Source organism: Moschus berezovskii, chromosome 11 (genome assembly GCF_049115385.1).
Source record: "Moschus berezovskii isolate FMDL1 chromosome 11, NW_MosBer_1.0, whole genome shotgun sequence".
In the NCBI taxonomy this organism is placed as follows: domain Eukaryota; kingdom Metazoa; phylum Chordata; class Mammalia; order Artiodactyla; family Moschidae; genus Moschus; species Moschus berezovskii.
Genome location: NC_142470.1, coordinates 92,350,653 through 92,378,423, shown reverse-complemented (window position 1 = coordinate 92,378,423; position 27,771 = coordinate 92,350,653). Strand labels below are relative to the sequence as shown.

Here is a 27,771-nt window from a genome sequence, read left to right as displayed (position 1 = left end):
TATTTGTCATTATTTCCCTGGTGGCTCAGATGGTAAAGAATCTGCCTGCAATGCAAGAGCCCCAGGTTCAATTCCTGGGTCAGGAAGATCCCCTGGAGAATCCCCTATCCACTCCAGTATTCTTGCCTGGAGAATTCCATGGACAGAGAAACCTGGTGGGCTTACAGTCCATGGGGTCACAAAGAGTTGGACACAACTCAGCAACTAACACTTTTACACTTAACACTTACTTACAATATTTGTCAAATAAATTAACTACCTTTCAAAGTTTTGTCATTTCTCTTACTGAACTCAATAATCTTGATTCTACTGTGGAGTCTCAGTGAATATAATCCCAGTACTTTTAAAATTTCATGTTTCTGTACAGAAAGGAAGATTAAGCTTGAGTGTTGCCAGAATTACAAACGCTGTGACACCTTAGTTGTTAAAACTTAAAGTGTAAAAGTTTGTAATAACTACCGCTCATTTTAACAAAGGATTTAGGCTTTTGGAGCAATCCCCTTGTCTCCATATGAGTGTGGGAACATACTTATGGTTACTTATATATTAAGACAATATGTGCCATCAGGAGGGAAGAATCTTCAAGAGATTTCATTTGTCTTTTCTTGCAAAAGAGATAGTGCTATAGACAAGACTGTCTTTGGAAGTTCTAATATGGCCAATATAATTTCAACACCATTTCTTGAATACTTACTAGATGTAATATTTCACCTTATAAATTCTGCAATCCTAGAGCTACAGGCAACCAACCTTTGCTGTTATTCTGGCATGTTTCCTAGACACTGTCTGGGAGTTTAGTCTACAACGTCTATGACAGTCATTACTTTACTTTGGCTTCAGCACTTTCAGGAATGGGATTCCGTTGCTGATGAGGCCACCTGCCCCACTACTGGATGCCCTAGGGTCACAGTATTTTTTTCTCCTATTTCCTTCTCCTTTCTCTAAATTAACATCTCTCTTCCTATACTTCTAAACATTGATCTTCTATAATACTTCACCTTAAGTCCTCAACTTAAATGCTTTTAAATATGGGAAGGGAAGAGGAACTGTGTACAAAGGGAGACACCTTCCTGAGCACCCAGTTTTTTGCAAGATTGGCGGTGCATGTTACCTTTTATGTTACCTTCTAACTCAAATAGTCTAGTAATTGGTGTCAATGGCATTTCACTCAGAATGGTAATGATATTTTACTCAAAGTAGTAAAACTCTCCCCATTTGTCTATCTGATATTGAAATACAATTTTGGAAACCTAAATGTTCTGAGCCAAGAGTCTGGGATTCTTAAGATCTGTCCATGTATAGTTGCATGGAGTTTGTTCCTTTGCACAAGCTCTAACATTGATAGCATCATTCTTATTGTCCTAAGCCACCTCACAAGGATTTTTTGGGTCTTCACAAGTCACATTAATGAAAGTCTTTTGCTGTGTGAAGACATCACGGCCTTTGGAAATCACACCCAACAGAAGTCTATTGTTCTTTTGAAGTGAGACTTTCTCTCTTAGAAAGAATTCAAGCTCTGGGGAAATTTTGACTTATTGTGTCCTTTTCAAACTTGTGAAAAATGTTTATGCTGGGGAGCAATGATTTTCACTGAAGCCAAAGAGTACCTATCAACACGAAAGCAAGTCCAAAGCCATCAGAAGACTAAACAACATGGAATAAAATAACATTGACATTTTCACTGAGACTGTCAGGAGTGATTTAGAATCAGTTTCTTGATCACCAAAACAAATTGTTTTAGAGATTTACTAACATCCAGTGGTCATGTATGGATGTGAGAGTTGGACTGTGAAGAAAGCTGATGGCCGAAGAATTGATGCTTTTGAACTGTAGTGTTGGAGAAGATTCTTGAGAGTCCCTTGGACTGCAAGGAGATCCAACCAGTCCATCCTAAAGGAGATTAAACCTGGGTGTTCATTGGTAGGACTGATGCTGAAGTTGAAACTCCAATACTTTGGCCACCTCATGTGAAGAGTTGACTCATTGGAAAAGACCCTGATGCTGGGAGGGTTTGGGGACAGGAGGAGATGGGGACGACAGAGAATGAGATGGCTGGATGGCATCACCGACTCGATGGACATGAGTTTGAGTAAACTCCGGGAGTTGGTGATGGACAGGGAGGCCTGGCGTGCTGCGATTCATGGGGTCGCAAAGAGTCGGACATGACTGAACGACTGAACTGAACTGAACATTCAAAAGTCAGTGTTTGGAAATTCTTAATGAGTAATCTACCCATAGATGTATATTTGGACTAAAATAATATTTTATGTTGTGTACAAATTTTGGTTTTGTTACACTTGTAGGTTTTTTGGGCTGCATAGGGAGAAGGAAATGGCAACCCACTCCAGTGTTCTTGCCTGGAGAATCCCAGGGATGGGGGAGCCTGGTTGGCTGCCGTCTATGGGGTCGCACAGAGTCGGACATGACTGAAGCAACTTAGCAGCAGCAGCAGCAGCAGCAGCAGGGTCTTAGTTGCAGCACGCTGGATCTTCATTGCTGTGAGGGCTTCTTTCCAGTTCCCTCAGGGGCTTAGTTGCCTCATAGCATGAGGAATCTTAGTTCCTTGACCAGAGGTTGAACCCACGTCCCCTGCTTGGAAGGTGGATTCTTAACCATTGGACCACCAGGGAAGTCCTCCATACTTGTAGCTTTTAATTAGCTGTAATTTATTTTATTTTATTTTGAAAAAACAATTTCATCTTAAAAAAACATGGCACCAAATAACTGCTTCAAATGTATTGTCTTTTTAATTAATTTTGTGGGTGATGTTTAGACAAAAATCTCAAAACCACTTATAACTGAAGGGTTTTGGAAATGCTTTAACGCAATGGATTATTTGGGGATTTATTTCTGCTCTTTTATCAGGTTCTCCAAAGTACTTATTACTCGTGTTGGATAAACCAATTCAGCAGACTGTGTCCTCAGTGCATTTGCCAGTGATGAAAACTGCCCTTAATATTCTTTCAGGTCTGGATATCTATCTGTGTAAGACCAATAGGTAAGTATTTCTTTAAACTCTTGTAGATTATATAAGAAACTTGCCAATAATTGAGAGGAAAAACTAAAAGAAACATGCCATGGTATTAACAAGAGTTCTTTGGATGATGAAATTGTGGATAATGATTTTTCTTTCCTTTTTCATTACTGTCCTATTTTAAATGATGAATGTATATTGCCTTTGCAATAAAGAAACTTTACTTTTGAAAAAAAGTTGTAGACACAATAATATCCACACAAATGAAATGAGATCTCAGGTACATATGCAGGTGATAGAATTCTAAACAGGGATACAGATACATCTACTGATTGCAGAAACAGATTGTAGCTGGAGAGCCTCTTCCATCTGGCTCTCATGTACTGATTCTTTGCAGATCACAAATATAACTCCAAATATGGTGACAGGTCTTTGGTGCCAGATTACTTCTAACCCTCTGGGGAAAGTCAATACCTTCCCCAGACAGATTAGCTGAATAATTTTGGTTTTGTCTCAGAATTAGTTTAATTAATCTAGGTTGTTTGGTTCTAAGTAATACATTTACTCTTCATTAGCAAGCATTAACAAGATAAAAAAAAAAAAAAAGCCTGTTTATTGGCAGGAGGATAATGGGACGACAGAGGATGAGATGGTTGGATGGCATCACCGACTTAATGGACATGGATCTGTGTAGACTCCGGCAGTTGGTGATGGACAGGGATGCCTGGTGTGCTGCAGTTCATGGGGTCGCAGAAAGTCGGACACGACTGAGCGACTGAACTGAACTGATACAGGAAGGTTATCAAACTTGTCAGTTGTCCAGTGTTGACTTTTTGTGGGGTTGACAGAATTTGCATTAAGAAAATCGGAAAAATTCTTCCCCAAAATGTCCTGGAAGAGGTACCAAGTTCTTATTATCAATGGAGTATAGGCAGATACTATCATATCTAGAAAACTGCAGAAAATCTAGAAAACTTCTGTTCCAGTAATATTTACTAAAAGCTGCTTCTAAACTACTTACAGTTTAGTAGCTTTTAGTACTAAAACAAACTAAAAAACAACCTCTTAAAATTTTATGTTATCTACTCTTCCAAATATATACATATTAAAAGACCAGCTTTTTAGCATTTTTATTTTACTCTTTCTTTATCTATCCATTCACTCATTCATTAATTCAGCAAATTCTTTTTTTGAGAGACAAAATCTTAGGAATTGGAGAAAACACCGAAGAACTAACACAAAAATTCCTGTACTTATGCAGCTTGTGTATGTAGTGCTAGAAAGATTTAAATGCAGATGAACAAGTAAAATGTATAGCATCTCAAATGGGGATACATGTTATGAGGAAAAATAAATCCAGGAAGAGAGATAGGGCATGCCAATTGGGAGGCAGGCATGGAGGGAGAGTGGTGTGTTAAATTATGGTGTTCGGGAAGGGTCTTACTGATAAGGTTACTTTGTTAAGAGATGTAAGAGTTGGTTCTGCACTACTTTAAAAATTCCATTTCACAAACTCTTTGAGTATTAAAGTGGCTCAGCATTGATCCAGTGTTTCTGTTATTTTTGACACATGAAATAATTCTTCTTTTGATGCTGTAAGAGTGGTATCTTTAGCACAAGATTGTGTTTCCACTGGATTTATTTAGCTGGTGAATAGACTCATTCGGATGTCAATCTTCAGTGGCATTGTTGAACTAATGCAGCTGCACATGTGGACCCTAGGCTTTTTTTCCTTTTCTTTTCATTCATGCATTTGCCTTCTGAAGTTGACTATGGGCCCACTGAAGGCAGGGATGAGGTGATGATGTGTTCATCTTGGCAGCTTCAATGCCTTGCCTCAGTTCAGTTCAGTTCAGTTGCTCAGTCGTGTCCGACTCTTTGCGACCCCATGAATTACAGCACGCCAGGCCTCCCTGTCCATCACCAACTCCTGGAGTTCACTCAAACTCATGTCCATCGAGTCGGTGATGCCATCCAGCCATCTCATTCTCTGTCGTCCCCTTCTCCTCCTGCCCCCAATCCTTCCCAGCATCAGAGTCTTTTCCAGTGTCAACTCGTCGCATGAGGTGGCCAAAGTATTGGAGTTTCAGCTTTAGCATCAGTCCTTCCAATGAACATCCAGGATTGATCTCCTTCAGAATTGCCTAGTGCCTAGCAATTGTCAGGTGCTCCATGACTACCAAGGAATAAATAAACTTTGAGAGTAAAATAGACATTGACTTGAACAGTTTAAGAGGTGAAGTCCAAATGGCCACATTTACCTGCTAAATGGTTCAAAGTGGGTAACTGTCTTACATCATGATGAGTCTCCATTTCTCTAAGCCTTGTATGGAGCTGGCATCAAGGACTTACTCTGTAAAATAAAATGATGGTGTGTTTCCTACAGGGACACTTTTGGTACAAACATCTCTGAGAGGTTGTTTCTAATCCCACTTTCCCCATGCCATTGCTATAAAATGGACAGATCTTAGGCCCACGTTTTCCTTCTACCTCTGTGACAAATAACCTGGTTTATAGCGTCTTTTTGAGATGGTGTGGAGTGTTATTTTTCACACTAGATTAGGGGGCAAAATTATGACAGCTTATGATGTCCACACTTGGGAGAGCAATAAAAGGGAAAAAGGGAAACCAAAAACTATTTTATAGTCCAGTTCTGATTCAAGCCTTTAATAATCGTATGGTTTTAGATTAACTGCCAAATATCTGTGAACCCCATTACCTTGTGTCTATATTGGAAATTGTAATTACTAACCTTACAGTATTGCTGTGAAGGTCAAGTTGGATAATATATGCAAAACATCTGATATAGTACCTGGTGCATAATGTGGATGTTCACTAGATTATTGTTAATATTTTTAATGCTATTAATAATACTATTAGAAAAGTTATGCAAATAATATTTTTTTACCAGTTGTTCAACATTTACATGATCACTGAGGATCAGTTCAGTTCAGTTCAGTTCAGTCGCTCAGTCGTGTCTGACTCTTTGCGACCCCATGAATCACAGCACGCCAGGCCTCCCTGTCCATCACCAACTCCCGGAGTTCACTCAAACTCATGTCCATCGAGTCGGTGATGCCGTCCAGCCATCTCATTCTCTGTCATGCCCTTCTCCTCCATTTTGCACTTTAAAGTTTATCTCTCTATATATAATTGTAGGGGCTTCCTTTATAGTTCAGTTGGTAAAGAATCCACCTGCAATGCAGGAGACCCCAGTTTGATTTCTGGTTGGGAAGATCCCCTGGAGAAGGGATAGGCTACCCACTCCAATATTCTTGGGCTTCCCTTGTGGCTCAGCTGGTAAAGAATCCACCTGCAATGCGGAGACCTGGGTTTGATCCCTGGGTTGGAAAGATTTCCTGGAGAAGGGAAAGACTACCCACTCCAGTATTCTGGCCTAAAAAATTCCATGGACTTTATAGTGGGATGGGATCAATGCAAAGAGTCAGACACAACTGAGCCACTTTCATTTTCATATACTTGTAATAAAATTAATCCAAATAATCAGCAATATGTGAACCGTGAACTTCCAGATATTCAAGCTTTTAGAGAAGGCAGAGGAACCAAAGATCAAATTGCCAACATCCGCTGGATCATCGAAAAAGCAAGAGAGTTCCAGAAAAATGTCTATTTCTGCTTTATTGATTATGCCAAAGCCTTTGACTGTGTGGGTCACAATAAACTGTGGAAAATTCTGAAAGAGATGGGAATACCAGACCACCTGACCTGCCTCTTGAGAAACCTGTATGCAGGTCAGGAAGCAACAGTTAGAACTGGACATGGAACAACAGACTGGTTTCAAATAGGGAAAGGAGTATGTCAAGGCTGTATATTGTCACCCTGTTTATTTAACTTGTATGCAGAGTACATCATGAGAAACCCTGGGCTGGAGGAAGGACAAGCTGGAATCAAGGTTGCTGGGAGAAATATCAATAACCTCAGATATGCAGACGACACCACCCTTATGGCAGAAAGTGAAAAAGAACTAAAGAGCCTCTTGATGAAAGAGGAGAGTGAAAAAGTTGGTTTAAAGTTCAACATTCAGAAAACTAAGATCATGGCATCCAGTCCCATCACTTCATGGCAAATAGATGGGGAAACAGTGGCTGACTTTATTTTTTTGTGCTCCATGAAATTAAAAGATGCTTACACCTTAGAAGGAAAGTTATTACCAACCTAGACAGCATATTAAAAAGCAGAGACATTATTTTGCCAACAAAGGTACATCTTGTCAAGGCTATGGTTTTTCCAGTGTTCATGTATGGATGTGAGAGTTGTACTATAAGGAAAGCTGAGCACCGAAGAATTAATGCTTTTGAACTGTGGTGTTGGAGATGACTCTTGAGAGTCCCTTGGACTGCAAGGAGATCCAACGAGACTATCCTAAAGAAGATCAGTCCTGAATGTTCACTGGAAGGACTGATGTTGAAGCTGAAACTCCAATACTTTGGCCACCTGATGGGAAGAGCTGATTCATTTGAAAATACCCTAATGCTGGGAGGGATTGGGAGTGGGAGGAGAAGGGGACGACAGAGGATGAGATGGTTGGATGGCATCACCTACTCAATGGACATGGGTTTGGGTAGACTCTGGCAGTTGGTGATGGACAGGGAGGTCTGGCGTGCTGTGGTTCATGGGGTCGCAAAGAGTCAGACACGACTGAGCGACTGAACTGAACTGAATGTTTATGATAATATGCTCCTGAATGTCTTTATCACTTAAGAATATAAAGAAATTGTAAAATACTGTAAATTCTTTTCAACTAAAAAACAAGATGTTATTTGATAGGGAACATTCCCATGGTCTGGAGAAGGAAATGGCAACCCACTCCAGTAGTCTTGCCGGGAGAATTTCATGGCCAAGGGAGCCTGGCGGGCTATACAGTCCATGGGGTCAGACATGACTGAGTGACTAACACACACACACATTCCCATGGTCTCAGAGCATCATACATGCTAAGGAATAGTTTAGCAGGCATTTTGCCATCATGGTGATTCAGACAATCTCTTATCACTTTGATAATTTCTTGCAGAAATACAGAGTAAATGGAAGTCATTATCTTTTCAGGTAGGAAAGCCATGCTTTAACTCTAGTTAAAGATATTTTAACTAGTCTGGCAGAACTCTAGTCTGATATTTTTTCTTCTTGTTTTTTAGAGCCCTGAGACTTTAGGACAGAGAACACCACTAAGCACAAACATCACCCGCTTGCATAACTATGGAGATGATCTGCATGATGTTGAAAATGCCCCTAGTTTTTTGACGGCGGCGCATAACCATGGGGTCAAGTGGACTTGGAAAAGCAGCAACATTAGATGAGCTGCTGAGCACTTGCATTGAGATGTTTGGTACGAGCCTTTCTCCCTTTTGTACATCTTGCTACTCTTACCTCCCCCAGTTCAGTTGCAAGTGTTGCTATGGAACAGAATTCAATCTCCATACATTGGTATTTGGGACTTCTCCGTTCCGTTCCGTTCAGTCGCTCAGTCGTGTCCGACTCTTTGCGACCCTGTGGACTGTAGCCTACCAGGCTTCTCCATCCATGGGATTCTCCAGGCAAGAATACTGGAGTGGGTTACCATTTCCTTCTCCAGGGGATCTTCCCGACCCAGGGATCGAACCCAGGTCTCCCGCATTGGAGGCAGACGCTTTAACCTCTGAGCCACCAGGGACTTCTCAGGTGGCGCTAATTGTAAAGAACCCGCCTGCCAGTGCAGAGACATAAGAGTCACAGGTTCAGTCCCTGGGTTGGGAAGATCCCCTGGAGGAGGGCATGGCAACCCACTCCAATATTCTTGCCTGGAGAATCCCATGGATAGAGGAGCCTGGTGGGCTACAGTCCATGGGGTCACACAGAGTTGGACACGACAGAAGCGACTTAGCACATACTCATATACCTTGTTATTTAAGGCCTTTTTATTAACCCCAGTCTGTCTCCCCAGTATCACTGCCCCATTCATTTCCTTCCTTTTACTGTCCACAGCTAATACCCAGACGTGCTGTTCACTTAATGTTTCTGGAACATTCCCTGCATCTTTCTGCCTTTATGCCTTTATCATACTCCTTCATTGAAATTCTGCTTCAGGCCTCATTTAAGGTGTCATCTCAAATCTTCATAGTATCATTCCTATACTCCTCTGTCAGGAAAGCTGACCGCTTCCTCCACTCACCCATAGCCCTTTGTGATTTTTTCATGAACATGGTATGTGCTGCTGTGATCCTTTCTTGGTCCTTTGGCTTAGACACATGTGAACAGCACAGTCTCCTACATTCTATGTTTGTCTTTAAGACATATCTCCTCCAAGTTGTAGACTTTACAGCTATATGCTTTTCATGTTGTCTAACTACCTTAGCGTTTTGAATTATTCCTTGTACAAATAGGACCACAAAGAAGTTGTTTGTTGAATTGATTGTTTTAGGAAGAGTTAAACCAGACAGAGTAGGGTTGCCAGATATAATACAGGATGATCAGTTAAATCTGAATTGCAGATGAGACACATTTTTAGTATAAGTATGTCCTAAATAGGATATGGGACATACTTATACTAAAAAATCCTTTGTGGTTTGCCTTAATTCAAATTTAACTAAATGTCCTATATTTTTATATGTGAAACTTGGCCACCGTACACCAGAGAAAGGATGAGACCTACCCACTTAATTTGCAAGGAAATACCAGAAGTAGAAGGAAAATGATAATTGGGTCTACAAGAACTTTTTGACACTAATGTTTCTCTACTGATATTAGAAAAAGAGAAAATACGTGCTGTTGTCTCCTCACCTCTTAATCTTCTCTTATTTTTTAACAGATGACAATGGAGAGCTGAATAATAGTTATTTGCCAAGAATAGTTCTACTCATGCACCGATGGTATTTGTCTTCCACTGAATTGGCAGAAAAACTTCTCTGCATATATCTTTTTAACTACTGTGTAATTTTTACAATCATAAATCAAGTTCTGTACTTAGATGAAGTGTCTAACCAAAGCCAGTAAATTAAGATGAATAAACAGTCTTCAGTCAGTTATCCAGCTGTTTTGTGAGTATATATAGATGTCTAGACAAAACATTTGGATGATTGACCAAATAGTTGATTATCCATCTGAATGTTTTGGCTCTATTTGAAAATAACCACTTGATATGAAATAAAACAGGAGCTGTAGCCTGAATGTTTCTAACTTGTCTTAAACATTTCTGCTGTTAGTATAATTAAAGAATATTTAACACTGATTTAAGAGTTACTTTATTCCTTTTAGGAAGGCAGAATGGTAGACCTAGAGGATACAGTTTAGACATACAGAAATGCCAGCCAGAATAATATGATCTGGCTCAGGTATAAACACCACCTAAATTTTCACATCATCCCTTGCTGGTGAGACACAAGGAACATTCTAGCAGGTTTATTATAATCTGTTGATTGACATTAATTTTAGATTTTCTTCTGATATAAAGGCAAAGGAAAAAACCATAGTTAGAAACCCCATTCTATAATAAGGACTTTTAGCAATCCACCACTTTTGTGCATGGCACAATCCTAAAAGGTAGTTAAAAGCCAAATGACTGGAAAATGGCTACAAAATAGTCACACACTTATAAGGAGGTTCTAGTCCCTGAGATCAAACATTTACTATATAATTGCTAACATAGCTTCCTATAGTCTCTGCCTGCTGCAAGCCCAGGGGTCCTGCAGATGAGTGAGAAGTCTTGCAGGCAGGGAGAGCCTGAGAGGGAGTGGGGCCATTGAGTGTTATTAGGGCTAGCAGGGCTTCCGTCTGCTTCCTTCAAGTTTCCTCCACTTTCTACTTCTTCACTCCATCATCAGTCGTGCCCCCAACCTCAGGCGGGGAATGGATGTTAGAGACGAGAAGGGAACATTCACCCTGAACAGAGGTCTCTGGAAATGAGCAATATCTTAGTACCTTGTGGTCCAAGGGTTCCAAGGGTCCTGCTCTTTCTTGAAAGGTGGTATGTAGAGAAGGATGGAGGGAACTATTTCAGTCTGGCCCCATTCCCTCCTCCAAACACTGTCCCCAAAATGTGCCCACAGTATTCTCATCATTAGTATGTCCACTGCTACATGAAACACGAATAGAAAGGGGTATTTAGACACTGCTAAGCTTAATATCTGAAAGTACAGATTGTATGAAAGGTGAAACCACCTGTGAATTCACATTTCTCTAGATTTTCCTCCCTTTGGATTCCCTGCTCACTGCATATCCATGGTACCTGGCATATAGCATGAACTCAATAAATATTAGCTAAAAGGTATGAATAAATAGACTTGAGACTAAATAGCTGCAAGATGTGTATATTAATATACTCCAAAATGACATTTTCAAATACTAAAGAAATTAGAGTACTTACATATGCCATTAATCCTACATGTAAAATCTTTTTGGCTAAAATGGTGTTTCTGTGTACTATTCATTTTAAATTATCTATAGTTAGTAGTATATTTGTCATTACAGTTGACAGTTATCATTTGGTAAGTGCTCAGGAAGGTAAAATTCATTTTATAAGTGGCTTCTCTTCCAGACCGAAAAGATACATCTCAGAGCAATAATCCATGGTGCTAGTTATCTAGCACTGATGTCATCAGAACCCACTTTTCTCCCGACTCGAGCATCCACGTCACCCTAATAGTGTAGTCCTCTTCTTAGGAATTCATCTAAATTGATTAAACAGCCACAGATCTGTGCAAAGGAAACAATGTGCAAGGATTTTTTTCCTTAACTAGTGTACCTATCGAAATGCCAGTGGAGAAAGCTGTGATGAATTTCGATTAAAGATCTGCTACTTCATGAGGTACTTACAAATTTAATTGTCTTGTTTCTGGTTCTGGAATTATTGACAGTTTTCTTTTTCCCAAACTACAGACCTAAGTTGACAATAAAATGGACTCAAGTCCCCCTTTTATTGATTTTTATTAAAATTGGCTCTCCTCTGTTACTGGGGGCATAGAATTTATCATTCTTTTGGACTATAAAACAGTGGTCAATGTGATTAGGGGATGAAAGCAGCTCTGAGAAAGAGTGCATTCATTTTTTTCTACTTCCTCACTGTATACATTCCCACCTACTTGCCATGAGCTGGGAGAAGGGTTTCTTCTCAGCTGTGGTTCTAGAGAGAAAGAGACTCCTAAAGTAGGAGTGGTGGACTTGGGTCGTTGATTGAAGCAGGGAAGAGCAAGACTCAATGCGGTGGATGGGGGATAAGAGATTGCTAGTTTGAGGTATGGTCTTGAAGCTTTGTTAAATGTAATCTATAAAATGACACCATAGTTTCCATAGAGATCTAGCTTGAAATTTTCTGGTTGTCAAAAATACTTGATGTCTTTCAGGTACTGGATTGTGAAATTTCCTGCAGAGTTTAATTTGGACCTCGGTTTGATCCGTATGACTGAGGAATTCCGGGAAGTAGCTAGTCAACTGGGATATGAGAAACACACCAGCCTCATTGACATATCCAGCATGTAAGAATGGTGCAAGCTTCTTTCAAATATGATGAGTCTGCTTTTTGGGGGAGGGAGTAGTGATGATCCCACTTGACCTCCATCCATACCTGTTCAGAATCAAGCTTTCTTTGAGGAAAGCTTTGCTGCAAAGGGCACAGTCCCATTGGACGTAGTTTATCTCTTCAAGCTTCAATTTCTGTTTGTGAAGTAGAAATTGTACCTTTCTCATGGGGTTATAATGAGCATCCAAGAAGTACATGAGATAATATGTGAAAGTATTTGACACCTAATAGATGCTCAGTACTTAGTTACTGAATCTAGTCTCCTATGCCCTTGCCACTGTGTTCTGTGGATCAGCAGCTCTGGCATTACCTGGGGGTGGGGGCTCAATAGAAACATAGAATCTCATGCCCCACCCTAAAGCTGCAGAATTGGAAACTGCGTTTTAATAAGATTCCCAAGTGATTCATATGCTCATTCAAATTCGAGATGTTCTGTACCATGGGGCTTCTCATGTCAGCCTGAGGCTGTGCAAATGTGGACCATAGCTGTGCCGTGGACTGATTAGCTCGGTAATTAGGAACTTGGTGCTAATTAGGCTAGAATTTTATATTACTAGCTAACTTTACAGATAAAGCTATTTTAGGGTTGTAAGTATTATTATCCATATTGAAAATAGATATACTTTTGTGTCCTAGACATTCATACTCTGGTCTCCTTTCCTAAAATGCTTCTTCAAGAGTGATCCATGGTGAATGGTCCTGGAATTATTAGGGGTGTTGCTAAAAATATAGATTATTCAGCCCAACTCCTCTACTTACTAGCTATGTGAGCTTGGATAAATTTTAAACTTCTTTGTGCCTATATTTTCTCATCTATAAAATGTAAGTAATAATAGTATTACCTGATAGAGTTGTGAAGATTTAATGAGTTAATACCTGTGATTATAGTGGTGCCTGGGACATCAAGCGTTTGATAAACGTTGATATTAAAAAATAGGTTATTCAGATTATTCATTCCTAGTAAATCAGAATGTCTGGTAGTCCGGTCCAGGCCTCTGTTTTTATAACAAGCTTTTCAAATAATCCATATGTTGCTGACCATATGGATTTTGGTGGTTTCCATCCCAACTATATATTGACAAAATCCCTCATGATTCAGACCGTACCGCTCACAAGAAAGAGCAAGTAAAAGATTCTGGATGAATCCATGCAAACCAACTCTGTCTGGAGAAACAACTCGAAGTTTATGTTCTATTGGCAATGGGTCAGTGGGTTTCTCTTCAAAGACAAAGGACAGGGCATGTATTTTGCACAAGCCCTTGGAAGCAGGCCAAGAGTTAGAGAGTCAGTAGGTTAATAGCTTCCATTGAGTGAAATGGGCTTTCAGCACACTGACCAGACTTGCTCTTCTTTCCTAGTCCTTCCTATGACTGGATGAGAAGAGTCACACAGAGAAAAAAAGTATCCAAGAAGGGAAAAGCCTGTCTGCTGTTCGACCATCTGGAGCCCATTGAATTGGCCGAGCACCTCACTTTTCTGGAGCATAAATCTTTTAGAAGGATCTCAGTAAGAAACTGGACATTTATTCTTCCAAGGATAACAACCTCCATGCCAACTTTCCCAAGAGCTGCATTTTCATACTCTGAAGTGTTGGCAGCCTCTGTCACTGTGCTCCTCTGGAAAAGTGCCCTTAATTCACAGGAACAATCCCTTTTAACCGAAGATAAATATTATCCTGTCTTTCTTTTATGGCTCAGGAGCTATATTTCTGTTGCTATTTTCAATGTCTCCTTTCATAGGAGTAAAGCATGATTTTCTAAAAACTCGGTGGAGATTTAACCATTCAAGGTTTATTTAGCTCCACTGATGTCTCCCAAGTGAACGCATTTGGCTGGGCCCTTCATTTGGGGGGAAGAAATATTTATTTAGGTTGGGATTTGTATAAATGCCTAATTATGGGTATAGGTTGAAATTAGGAACTGTAAGCTTTCTGAAGAATCTTAACATTAGGCCGTTTCTTTCTTGGGGATGGAGATCCTGGATTAAATTTTTCTTTCTTACTTTGTCTTGAGAGAGTTCCTTCTCTACGACCCCTTTCTTCCTTTCGACTGTGGTCTCTTCCTAGCCACCTACTCACTGACTCACTTTCCATTTGTTATACCATTTCCACAATTGTTCACAAGTAGCCTTTGTCTTTGTCTCACCAAGCTTTGGGCATGTCACTCCTTTTCCAAGATGCCAAAGAATGAATTACATTATTGCTTGCAAAGAAGAACATGAGGTCAGAAGTATGGATTTCTGAAAGACTGATTCTTTTCACTAAGTAATCCTGCTGGGAGAGGACCTTTTGAGTCCCCACAGGCAGGCCATGAGAGGAAACTTCGTGCTCTGTTTATATGATAGGAGGCTCTTGTGTATAATATCTGATGACTCCCATGCTGTCTTCAAGAATATGTATCTGTTTTACAAAAGAGTGGCTTACTTCAATTACTATTTTTTTCTCTTCTTGAGAACAATTTTGCAAGCTTACTCTGACTTGAAATTATGATTGTTATGTTCATTTCCTCTTCTTTAATGCATGACATTGTATCTTGAACTTGCCCAACCATTGGAATCACCAGTAGTGATGAAAAATGGAGATTCATAGATTGTTCCTCTGGAACAGTGATCCTTTAGGTCTAACAAGTTTCCTGAAACCAGTGTTTTAGCAGATGCCCTATGTGGATCTTGCTGCTGCTGCTGCTTTAAGATCCAGCAAATTTTGGACTCACTGGAATGTGACTTTGAGTCTTGTCCCTTGCTCTCCCCACCAACACTATGGTGTGTAATAATTGTGTGTCTGTGTATGGGAGAGTGAAATGCAGTGAAATAGCATGTTAAAGGTACAGATATAGTCATTATTCATAGTATATTCATATGTGTAAGATGCCATTGTAAGTGTGAAATGAAAGAAATAGTGATGTTGTCGTGAAACGTTGTCTCACCTCTTCCATGCAACATTCTAATTTATGATTTTTCAAAGACTCCATTATAACTCAGAGTCTCTGAATCTTCCTTTACTAGTTCACTGATTACCAAAGCTATGTCATCCATGGCTGCCTGGAGAATAACCCAACCTTGGAGAGATCTATTGCTTTATTTAATGGAATCTCTAAGTGGGTCCAGTTGATGGTTCTTAGCAAACCAACTCCTCAGCAAAGAGCAGAAGTCATCACAAAGTTTATCAATGTTGCCAAGGTATGTATGTCTGTTAATTAGACTGGGATTCTTAAAGCATTCTAGATATTCATTCACTGGGTTGAGAAAAGTCATTGAAGATATTTGGAATTGAAAATGTGGAAGGCAATTAAACTACCCATAAATGTCTAATGAACAAATATACTTCTCTCATGCAAGAAGATTGCTTTTAATTGGCAACACTTAGAAATATATAATGTAGCTATTTTTTATGAGAGGATTGGTATATTTTTCAAGTGAGTTTCATTTGTATTTCATTTTGAATTGATATTTGTTTTTCCTACATCCTTGTTATTAAAATTGTATATGACTTTATCTGTACTGCCAAAAGGTGAGAATAATTCAAAAATTGTTGCAAAGTATTGAAGTTAACATTTTTTTTATTGCAGAAGCTTCTTCAGCTCAAAAATTTTAACACCCTGATGGCAGTGGTAGGAGGCCTTAGTCATAGTTCCATTTCCCGGCTCAAGGAGACCCATTCTCATCTTTCTTCAGAAGTTACAAAGGTACAGTGAACCAGATCATAATCCCAAGTAAAAAATTTGCTTGAAGATTGTTTAGAGGTAAGATGATCCTAACAAATGTCACTCAGAAGGGGAAAGTTTTCTTCTTAGACAATAGGAAGTCATGGCCATACCTCTTGGAAAAACAGAATAGAAGTGGCAAGTGTTCGATACAAATGCTTTTAACCCCCATTAGCATATTGTAGTTGTAAACATTCAGAAAATATGTATTTGGTGCTTACTATGTGATCAGTATTGTGAAATACATGAAGGTTACGAGGCAAATAAGACAGAAATCATTCCTGTTATCTGCTCCTCGGATGAAGTCATTGAACACTTGCTCTCTTCATACACTGGATTCAGCATGGTGGAAGCTACAAAAGAAGAGGGAAGGGACAGAAAGAAATCTTTTGTATAGAAATTCTTCAGATTTATAGCTGAGTTTCCAGGAACAAAAATAATTTAAAGCAATGATTGTTTCCCAAACTGAACTTTTTCCAGACCACAATTAAAATTTTTTACTTATTGAGCAAAAAAGAATATTTCATCCTTATGAAAAGATTTATCTGATAAAGTGTACTTTGCTCTATCAGTAAGGACACTTTCAGCTATAAGTTAAAAAAAAAATCTTGGATTGCCTAAATAATAAGGAAATGGATTGTGTCACATACCTGGAAAGTCCAGAGGCAAGGCCAAGTCCATGCATGGGCTGATCAGGACTCTGGCTCAATTGCTCTGAATTCCTCTGAGTATGAGGTTTTTGTTTTTGTTTTTCATCGGACTGATTTCCCTCCTGACTGGGTTGTCTGCAACAATGGAAACATTTTGCTCTTTTGTTTATGAAAGTTGGAGGTAGGGAAAAACCCTCTTTAGCCTTGCCCCCATGGAATGAAGACCTTCTTCTTTAGGCAGATTAGTTCAGTTCAGTTCAGTTGCTCAGTCGTGTCTGACTCTTTGTGACCCCATGAATCACAGCACGGCAGGCCTCCCTGTCCATCACCAACTCCCGGAGTTCACTCAAACTCATGTCCATCGAGTCGGTGATGCCATCCAGCCATCTCATTCTCTGTCGTCCCCGTCTCCTCCCGCCCCCAATCCCTCCTAGCATCAGACTCTTTTCCAGTGAGTCAACTCGTCGCATGAGGTGGCCAAACCATCTCAAATCACATGCCCACCCCTGGGCCAATAACAGTATCCAGAGGAATGCAACATGTTGATTGGCTTAACTCTTGCTGCTAAGTCGCTTCAGTCGTGTCCGACTCTGCGACTCCATAGAGGGCAGCCCACCAGGCTCCCCCATCCCTGGGATTCTCCAGGCAAGAACACTGGAGTGGGTTGCCATTTCCTTCTCCAATGCGTGCAAGTGAAAAGTGAAAGTAAGGTCACTCAGTTGTGTCCGACTGAGTGACCCAATGGACTGCAGCCTACCAGGCTCCTCCATCCATGGGATTTTCTAAGCAAGAGTACTGGAGTGGCTTGCCATTGCCTTCTCCGTGGCTCAGATCTTAAGTGTGCCATATCGGTTTTGTAAAACGCATATATTTACATTATGTGCAAATTATCACAAACTTACTGACTTTAAACAACATCCATTTATTACTTCACAGTTTCTGTAGGTCAGAAGTCCAGTATAGCATGACTGCGTTTCTAAACGAAGGGTATCAAAAGGCTGAAATCAAGGTGTCAGCTGTGTCAAATTCTCAGCTCAAGGTTCTGAGGGAAAGCATGCTTCCAAACTTATTCATACTGTTGGTTGAATTCAATTTGTTGGTGTTGAGGGGTTGAAACCCACTCTTATTCCTTAACTTAACTCTTATTCCTGAACCAATCATAAACCAGAGGGATGAAATTATGATGATGGTAGATCAGAACCTGTGCTTGGACTTGGGCATGGAAACAGTTTCATCTGAGACACATGGGAAAGAGTATACTAGTCAAAGTTAGGGTCTATTAGGAAGGTCTGGTTGCTGTTAGACAACCAACAATAACTTGTTCATATGAACAGGAGAATTTAAGCCACAGAAGCACTGCTGACTGACCTCAAACACTGTACTCATTTCAAGTATAATGGGGCTCATTATGTGTTTTATTTTCCTTTAGATTAGTACTGAATTTCCAGTAGAGAGCAAAACATATTTTAAATGTGAAGAATAAGAGCTCAATGGAAAAAAATTGAAAAAAAAGAGAATTCAATGGAGGCTCATAGAGGCTTGGAACCACCAGTGTATATTGAAAAATTATTTATTCAAACTCCTCTTTCTTACAGAAAAAGAAAGCTAATGTCCCTAAAAGTGAAGTGACTTGCTTAAGGTCACCTTCTTACTTAGTGGCAGAGTCCAAAACCACAGCTATATCACACATCAATATGACTGTTCCTGCCCCCGTCCTGTCCCCTTCAAGTTATATCTCGAATGCAACTTTCTTGGAACCAGGAAATTTTAATATACTGCATATCTTAATATAATATATTCTTATTTTTTGGATTGTAATATTTCCATGAATTATTAAATACTTATATAATGATGCCATTTAACATTTCAACATCCCTAATAGGTAGGCAGAGGTGTGGGCTATTGGGCAGAATGGAACAGGCTGTCCAATTCATAGTGAGGTTTTCTAACTTTCTTTTTCCTGGTTAATATCTCCCTGCATCAATGTTGGTGCAATCAATACTTCTCTTGGTAGCAGAGGAATTTCCTAGCCACACACTGTTGGGCCTAGGGGTGGGCAGAAGGGAAGGCTGTTTGAAAATCTACTTTTCCATCTGTTCCCAGAACTGGAATGAAATGACGGAGCTGGTCTCCTCCAACGGCAATTACTGTAATTACCGCAAGGCTTTTGCCGACTGTGACGGCTTCAAAATCCCAATCCTTGGCGTCCACTTGAAAGACTTGATAGCAGTCCATGTCATTTTCCCAGACTGGACAGAGGAGAACAAAGTGAACATTGTGAAAATGCACCAGCTCTCCGTTACCCTGAGTGAACTGGTCTCCCTGCAGAATGCCTCTCACCACTTGGAACCCAACCTGGATTTGATCAACTTGCTCACGGTGAGTTCAATGGGCTGGAGCTTGTGCTCCAATAGACGGGAGCTTAAACCTCACCTCCCAGGAGATGCAGGAAGACCCCTGACAGCAGTTCACAGTGAGGACAGGGGAGGGGCTGGATGCGGGGTCAGTGGTTGGGAAGAAATCTCAAAGGAGGAAGGGTGGGGAAGCCACACCTGTAACCTGCGTAAATTCAGACTGTTAAATATGATCTCCAAGCAAAGAAAATTCCGTTTGCTTTGAGGGTCCCAGTCTCTGCCCCACAGCTCTGGTTTCTGGCATTCTTAGAGAGGCCCTCCAGCACTGTCCTCAGTGCCTCACAATCCTGCGCAACGCTCTTCTAATTCATCAGCCCCTTCCCTGTGCCCTCAGCTCACTGGCCTCTCCAGATCCTCAGCGCATTGCTGTAGCTGAAGCCTGGAGTAAAGCAGGACCCTCCTCCGAGATGTCCCTGCCCCCACTCCCACCAGCCTCCCCACACCACCAGAGGCACTTCCCAGTCTGGCCCTAGAGGCCCTTCAGGACTTGTTTTCTGACTCTTAGTCTCTCCTCGTTTCTGATCACCCGATCTCACATCACACCTGCCTTTGAGGAGTATGGGACTTACACTTTCCACCATTAATTGCTGCCTTCTACTTTCTGGCCATTGCATTTTCTTGGAAAATCCTTTCCTTACGCCTCCATCACATCCCCCCTCCACCCCATGACTAGCTTAAATTTAAATGCCTCTCTCTTTATTTAAATGCTCTCAGGGAGCATTCTGTTTCCCTCCAAAGCAGTAATGCCTCTGTCACCTGGGTTGCCCTTGCACTTTGTACTTTCTTATCTATAGGAGGTACCACTTGACATTAGATTTTTTTTTTCTGTCTACTTGTCTTATGCATCACATGTCCCCAGCACCTTTCTTAGTACCTGGCATATGTAGGGGCTCAACAGATGAACTGAATGCTATGTTTAGGAATGATGTGGGTTGGAAGAAATTAACCCATTTCTCATCATTTTGGGCATTAGTGGCACACACAGTTAGCTGGTCTCTAGGTCCTAGCACTTTTAGATACACAGGTGTGTAGAGGAGAATATTTCCCATTGGCTGCTTCTTTGTCAGGGGGAAAAGAGGCATAAGCAAATTCTCTCAGGCCAGCTGAAACAAGTGGAGGAGTAACTTCCTTGTTTGGGTTTATGACACTGTAGCATTTGAAACTTGGCTGCAATACTGAATTAACTACTTCCTTCCAATGGCCATAGGAAATGAAAACAACAATCCCTCTGAAGCTCTGAGGGGCTAAATCCTCTAGGGCTGCTGCATTGGAATAACAGGGTCGTTCTTAGACCTTCTCACCCACTGTTCCTAGAACACATAATTGTCTACTGAAGAGTTGAATCCTAGGTGTAAGCAATAATGGCAGCTGCCTTCTTCGTATAAAGCAGAAGTGGCCAACACACAGAAACACAAATCTCTTGGGGTTCAGATTGTGTGACAAATAATAAACACACAGACATTCTCACTGGGTGTGGGGGGAACCTCACAATCATCCAGGCACCTGCATTTATTAATCATTTGCCATGTAAATCTGTTTCTATGAATAAGTGACCAGAGTTGCAGCCCCAATCAGACTGTGTAAACCCACACACACAGGTGATGTCTGCAGACCAGTCTCAGGGTGTAGCCGAGGTTAGAGGTGTCTGTATTCAGACTGTCTCCCTGAGGTGGAGGATAGCTTCACATAGCAGGTGCCTACAGCTGGGCAGTTTCTCATCTGGAAAAAAGATAATGGTAGAGTAGGGAAAATAATTTTTAATTGTAAATGCAGCAGGCAACATCATGACAGAAATCTTAAAGGATTTTGAATGAAATTTTGGGATGCTGAGGAAAAATCTGAATTCCAGATGTAAAAGCTAAGAAATAATTGGGTTTGCTGAGAAGGAAAGAAAAAAAAAAGCTCGATCTCTAGCTATCTCTCTCTCTCAGAAACTGAAGGAAAATTTAGAAGCCACCAGGCATCATATTTGGAGTAGGAAATGGCAACCCACTCCAGTATTCTTGCCTGGAGAATCCCAGGGATGGCGGAGCCTGGTGGGCTGCCGTCTATGGGGTCACACAGAGTCAGACACGACTAAAGTGACTTAGCAGCAGGCATCATATTTAGTCAGAACAGTGATAGTAGAGTGTAGTATCCTGGCCAGAATCCCTGATGGGAGATATAGCTGTTAGCCTTGCCTCTGCAGTTTTTTAGCTTTGTCTCCGTGCTAACTGACTTTGGATTTTTTTCCTAAAGAGTTTTATGCTCATTTGTGAGGTCTCACCCAGTTCTAAATTTCTGTGGTTCTAGATGTAAGGAATGGTGGAGCCTTGGGAACTAAGGAACCAAGTGTCAGCCCGATCCCGTGGTTCCAGCCCAGCACACATCAGGATAGCAGATTTCCAGAGATGAGCACAATCATCAAGTCAGTTCCTACTTAAATCCAAGAGCCTTACTCTCTCCCCACAACCAAGGAGAAAGTTCAGTGCATTCATTCCTCCTGGCCATAGGCAGATTAATCTCCTCAGATTCAGGGTGGAGGAAGCTCCCAGGAGGTGTTCTCTGGAGCCCAGTCAACATTTCATGAACCACATACATGTTGGGATGAGAACCATATGATTGACGGCAGCTGCCCAAATGCATGTGAGGTCACATGCACAGCATTGAAGGGGTGATTCTTTCTCCTCCAAGACCCTAGGTCAAGTTTCTGCCTGAAGTGACTGCTTTTAAATATGGCCCCTGGTGAGGAAACTGATAGCAATTGAGAGCTCCAAAAAAAGGAAAATAAGAACTTTTAAGTCCATCAACAATTACTGTGTATTTGCCCGCTCTATGTATAGCAATGCTTGAACTTTCGGTAGTAATCAATTCCAGTTTTCACAGCACTTTTCACATGCATTGCCTCAGTAGATTCTCACACACACCCTGTGATGTAGCCTGGGCAGGTCAGAGGGCATAACATCACCCCTGCTCCTTCCTGTTTTAGAAATGAAGAAGCTGAGAGTCCTAAAGGACAAAAAAGCTTGCAAATAACCAACTTATGAATCCCCAGTTTGGATGTTTCTCTGTCTCACACTCTGATGAACATTTACTCAGTAATGTGGGAATATTGCTGATATTTGTTTTATTTTGCATCTTTGAAAATTAAATAATCTCTCTTTTCATGGGTGTCAGTCAACTCTTTGTGACCCCATGGACTATACAGTCCATGGAATTCTCCAGGCCAGAATACTATAGTGGATAGCCTTTCCCTTCTCCAAGGGGTCTTCCCAACCCAGGGATCAAACCCAGGTCTCCCACATTGCAGACAGATTCTTTATCAGCTGAGCCACAACAGAAGCCCAAGAATACTGGAGTGTGTAGCCTATCCCTTCTCCAGGGGATCTTCATGACCCAGGAATCGAACCGGGGTCTTCTGCATTGCAGGTGGATTCTTTACCAACCGAGCATGGGGGAAGAGTGTAAAGAACAAGTTAATTACAAAACAAAATCTATGTGAGCAGGGACTCTGTTTGCCATTTTTTTTTATCATAACCTTAGCCTCCCAAACAGCACTGGGCACATGAAGGAAAGGCGACTATACCACCAAACTGCTGTGATTTGGGTTACTCCCTATTTGAGGGAAGATCTGCAGAAGACCCTTTCCATTGTGATCCTAATTCATGTAACCAGAAGCTTTCAGACTGAGGCGTCTTGTTTCACGGTACATGAAATAGTCTGATTTTTTTTCATAGTATTTTTAGATCTATCGGTTACGTTTACCATTCTGAGTATATGCAAATAACTGGAAAGCCCCTGTATTTTTACAATCGAAGAAGAAGAGGAGGAGAAGAGGAGGAGGAGGAGGAGGGAGAAGAAGAGGCAGAATTGTAAAAATTGTGAATGGAGATAATTTGATGATCAAGTGTGTGTTGTTTTACAATTCTCCAGTCAAGGCAATGTCAGTCCTAAGATACAGACTAAATCCACAGCCATCTCTGCTGATAGGCTTGGATGTAAAAGCAACAACCTGAAACAGTGACTCAAAACATTTTTCAGAAACAACCAAACTTAAAATGTTAGACACAAATAAAGACTTTTGAAATCCCATTGACAAGCTGCCTCCATTATTAAAAAGGTGTGTAGGAAGTAGAACAGGGCCATAACATCCAGAGGAGATCCAAGATAGCAAGAAAGATTGTGACTGGGAAAGCAGAGAGATGGCAGGACTGACCCAGATGGCAGCTCTGTATTCATGGTTGAACACTGTGGCATTTGGCTGCTGTATTGATTGGAAGCCAAACCCTGCAGTTCCTTTCTGTGTGACCCTCTAAAACAAACCACAGTGGACACACACTAGCTCTTTTAATCTTCCCAACAATCGTGGGAGGGAACTATTATTGATTCCCATTTTACAGATTGAGACAGACTCTAAAGGCTAAAACTAACCCAACATTTAAATCAACTATACTCCAGTAAAAAAAAAAAAAAAATTTTTTTTAAAAAGAAGGTTAATGATTCGCTTAGGTTCATACTGCCACTAATAAATGGAAAGCAAACCTTGGAAGAAGACCAAAACATTTCCATCATGGAGTCAGGTATCTGTTCATTTGACACAAGAAAATCCCCAAGGATGTTCTGTATCTTTTGAGAGAGCATCTCCCCTAGTTGGTGTGTGGCATACTTAGGTTTTTGGTTGGATGTTCTTGCACTGCCATCTTCCCTTCTCCAGCAGATGCCAGTGCCATCATTAGAGGAGGAGTCAGAAGGACAGGAACATGCTCAATAAAGCCTGGGTTAACTCCTGATATCGAGTAATTCAGAAGGAAGAAGTCACTCGGTTTTCTAGGTAGCATTCACGATGCAAGGTAGCAAACTAGGACAGGGATTATGGGGGTAGAAAAGACAGGTGTGTTCTTTGCTTTCATGAGGCTTGGAGATCAGCAGAGTCTTCTGTTGTGGAATTTACAAAATGGTCAGTGACTTTTCAGATGTGCTTTATTTTACCCACAAGGAATCATAATTTTTTTTTTTTATTATTAGATGCCAGTGCTTAAAATGGGAGTATTTCATATAACAGTTCAGATTTGTGACTTCTTTTGATAAATTGGGAGATGTGGCAGTCGTTGTCAGACTGATGACAATTTGCGTTAGCTGAGTAGTGGCTGTCTCCCATTCATCAGAGTTCACACCCACCCCCTTGCTTCCCTAACCCAGAGATCCGGTGTCAAATTCCACTTATCAGCACAAATTTTTCTTATCATTAGGCTAAGAGGAAAGATCCCCAAGTTAATCACATTGCAAAACTCTTTTGTCAAATACTCCGTTGTACCAATGTCTCTTATAACAATCTCCGTTTCACGAATCTTCTTTCACTCTGCTATATAGTAGGCTGGCTCCTAAAAGCATTTGTTGATGACATGGGGCTAGTTCCTCTCCAGCAAAAAGTCAGGGCCCCTGGAGGTAGAAGTGACCACTCTTCAGGGGAAGGTGAATACAGTGTGCATTCTTTGTGAGCAGGATTTTCCTGATCTGAAATGATACTAGGGTAATTTTGTAGTAAAGTCAATGGTCAATTTTATTATGCTTGGAAAAAACCCTTTAGATGACAAAGTCTAAGTAAAGCAATACATGATCTGATGTGTGAAATTCTTAACTTAAATGTTGTGTTTAGTAGGTAGAATAGTGACTAGAATGGTCCTCACCATATATTAGGTGGCTATAAATATTTGTTCAATGAACGATGCAAGAATGCTGTTTTATAATGCCAGCTTCTTCTTTTTTAAAAATGAGATAAAACAGAAAGATAAATTCTTCAAAGATGTCCTTTGCCTCGAGTTTTCTCTTGCTTCCTTCTTTCTCTTCCCTCTCATTCCATACCCGTACACATTAAGCCTTTATCTAATTTATCTAAGCCTTTTTTTAATTGAGTTTTTAAAGTTTGGATTTTTTTCCTAAGTAGAAAACTCTTTAACTTTTTTGGCTGCGTCGGGTCTTAGCTGTGGCTCTTGCAGGATCTTTCTTGTGGTGTGCGTCTTCCCAGCCCAGGTGGACTCTTTAGGCGTGGGCTTAGTTCCCCAACCAAAGATCGAACCTGCGTCCCCAACATTGGAATGTGGATTCTTAACCACTGGACTACCAGGGAAGTCCCTAAGCTTTTATTTTTAGATGAAATATATTAAAGGAAAATTTTCATGCTTAAATGGTCAGAGAAAGGATAGGGCACATGGTTCTCTTCCCTGATGATGCCATGGTATGATTCTTTTTTCTCTCTGTATTTTTCTAAGTCTTCCCAGGAACGTCCCCGTTTACAAGTTCCTCTGTGAATCCATTCTGATCTTTTCAGTCTTCAGTGGTCCCTCCACACAGTAATAAGAGTAGTTTTAGTAGCTGTAACAATAACAATGACAGCAACAACATCAGATTACATTTCCTGAGATTTCACTGTGTACCAAGCCCTGTGTGAAGTCCTTTACATGCAGTATTTCATTTGATCCTGATAAAAATCCAATTAGATAAGGGATTTTTGTGATCGTTCCCATTTTACAGAAGTAGAAACTGAATGTCAGAGAGAAACTAACTGGCTCAAGGTCACAGAGACAGGCTTAGAATTTGAGCTCAGGTCTCCAAAACCTCTCTGCCATGCTTATACACGATGCTCCAAGAAAAGTTCCTGCAGCACTTGGTGTGGGACAGCTTCCTCGCATTTAGCTTGTGTTGCCTTTTGTTGATATGAATATATCTTTTTGTGTACAGGTCCTGTTTATTCAAATAAAGTGTCAGGCCCTTGAGGGCAGAAATGACTTTATACCATTTTGTATCACCAGAACCTAGCACAATGCTCGGAAATAATAGAAACCTTTTAGTTGCTACTTTATTTCTACAGTTCTCTAATCAAACCTCTAAGACAGCACTGATTCCATTTCCAAGTCTTATTTTATGCACTTGTCCTATTCTATAATATCAAGGATTCCTGATCTCTGGCTCTTAGAAGCTTGGTTCTTCGGAGCTGCTCAACAATTATTGAGAAATTTGAGTCAGTGGTTCTTATATGCTGATGACCACACTAGGTTTAACTCTTTTCTTTTTCAAATTTCATTTTCCACCTCTGCAATGCTATCTTTTTAATGTTCTATATTCAGCTCACTACATTGACCCCAAGCATTTGGTTTGGAGAAATTTCAGCAATGTAAATAAGTAAATAAATAATTCAGCATTCTGATTTATCCCTTCTAATTTGTTGTAGCTTTCTCTGGACCTCTATCACACAGAAGATGATATTTACAAACTATCACTGGTTCTGGAGCCGAGAAATTCTAAATCGGTAGGTATTGCTTTCTCTCTGAGGATTAGTGACAAACACCATTATTTTTCATTTACAATAATTGCCCATTGCAATAGTGCTATGTGGTCTAAAGATGGAGGGATTAAAAAAGTCTGTATTCTCATTTTGCCAGTGGAACAGCTTAGCCCTGACAGATAATTATCTCTTCACTTGACAGGCTAACGAAAAGAACATCATTTCCAATTACTCTGTTTTATTCTTGATCTTCCATGTTCCCTCTGAGAACTATACAGATAGGGCTAAAAAAAAAGAAGTGGTAACAATAACTCGTCTTAAAGATCATTCTGACCCTTCCAGGCTTTTTTTTAAGTCTATTCAATGTAAAATTAGATTTAATGAATTTTAAATACCCTAATCATAGTTCACAAATTTCTCTACTAATGATTGACCCAACTCAGAATTTCAGTATCTTATTTGGATAGTGCCTCACTTAATTGGTAGTTGACTCTTAGTAAAGAAACATTATACAATTAGTTGAAGAAATTGCATTACTGAGTGTACACTGCTCATTACTTTTAGCAAGTAGACTATAGCTCAGATATGTTTTACACTAGGAAGAAAAATATCAGGATGAATATGAAATTTATAATAAGGATGAGGTTTGCATGATGAGGAAAAAATTTCTGCTTCTTATATGTATATCCTGAGATCAGTTTTCTTACAAATGTCTCATTCATTACCTCCATTCCAGTTGAGTTCTGTGGTGTGTTGCCAGCAACTCTAGGCTCTAAGTCTGCCCATCTATTAATACCCACTACAATTCTGAACCATTGAACTGAAAGAGGCAAAATGACTGTGAATGCTGTTCACAGCGAAGGCCAGGTGGGAGAGCATAAACTTGAGTCTGAGTCAGTTGACCTAGTAGCATTTGTTCTTAAAATAATGAGTGGTGTTTCCATCACTGTGTTCCCCTCCCTGCCAGTCCCAAGAGGCTCATCTTCTGGGGACGCTGAAGAACTCAGCCTTATGGGAACACACAGCAGAGACAAAGCGAGGGGTTAGGGCCAGACTCTTCAAAATTAGCATGATAAAGAGAGCTCAAAAGAAAGGTGGCCTTCCTAGGTGGTGCAGTGGTAAAGAATCTGCCTGCCAATGCAGAAGACGAAGGTTTGATCCCTAGGCGGGGAAGATCCCCTGGAATAAGAAATGACAACCCACTCCAGTGTTCTTGCCTGAGAAATCCCATGGACAGAGGAGACTGGCGGGCTACAGTCC

The 27,771-nt window shown here is 40.5% G+C and overlaps 1 protein-coding gene across 3 annotated transcripts in view; it reads left to right on the top strand.

Moving 5' to 3' along the window:
• The window catches only part of RASGRP3 (RAS guanyl releasing protein 3), an 85,734-nt gene that overhangs the window by 34,529 nt on the left and 23,434 nt on the right, over nt 1-27,771 (top strand). Inside the window, exons 2-11 of one of the 3 annotated variants that reach the window (XM_088841547.1) lie at nt 2,866-2,998; nt 8,131-8,321; nt 9,780-9,901; nt 11,707-11,774; nt 12,310-12,441; nt 13,844-13,991; nt 15,489-15,662; nt 16,052-16,168; nt 18,940-19,215; nt 26,458-26,535. In XM_088841547.1, coding sequence (XP_088697673.1) covers nt 8,252-8,321; nt 9,780-9,901; nt 11,707-11,774; nt 12,310-12,441; nt 13,844-13,991; nt 15,489-15,662; nt 16,052-16,168; nt 18,940-19,215; nt 26,458-26,535 — 1,185 coding nt within the window. In that variant the 5' untranslated portion in view covers nt 2,866-2,998; nt 8,131-8,251. Of the gene's footprint in view, nt 1-2,865; nt 2,999-8,130; nt 8,322-9,779; nt 9,902-11,638; nt 11,775-12,309; nt 12,442-13,843; nt 13,992-15,488; nt 15,663-16,051; nt 16,169-18,939; nt 19,216-26,457; nt 26,536-27,771 lie in introns of those variants that run through there. The other 2 variants (XM_088841546.1, XM_055399625.2) reach the window with 2 other exon arrangements.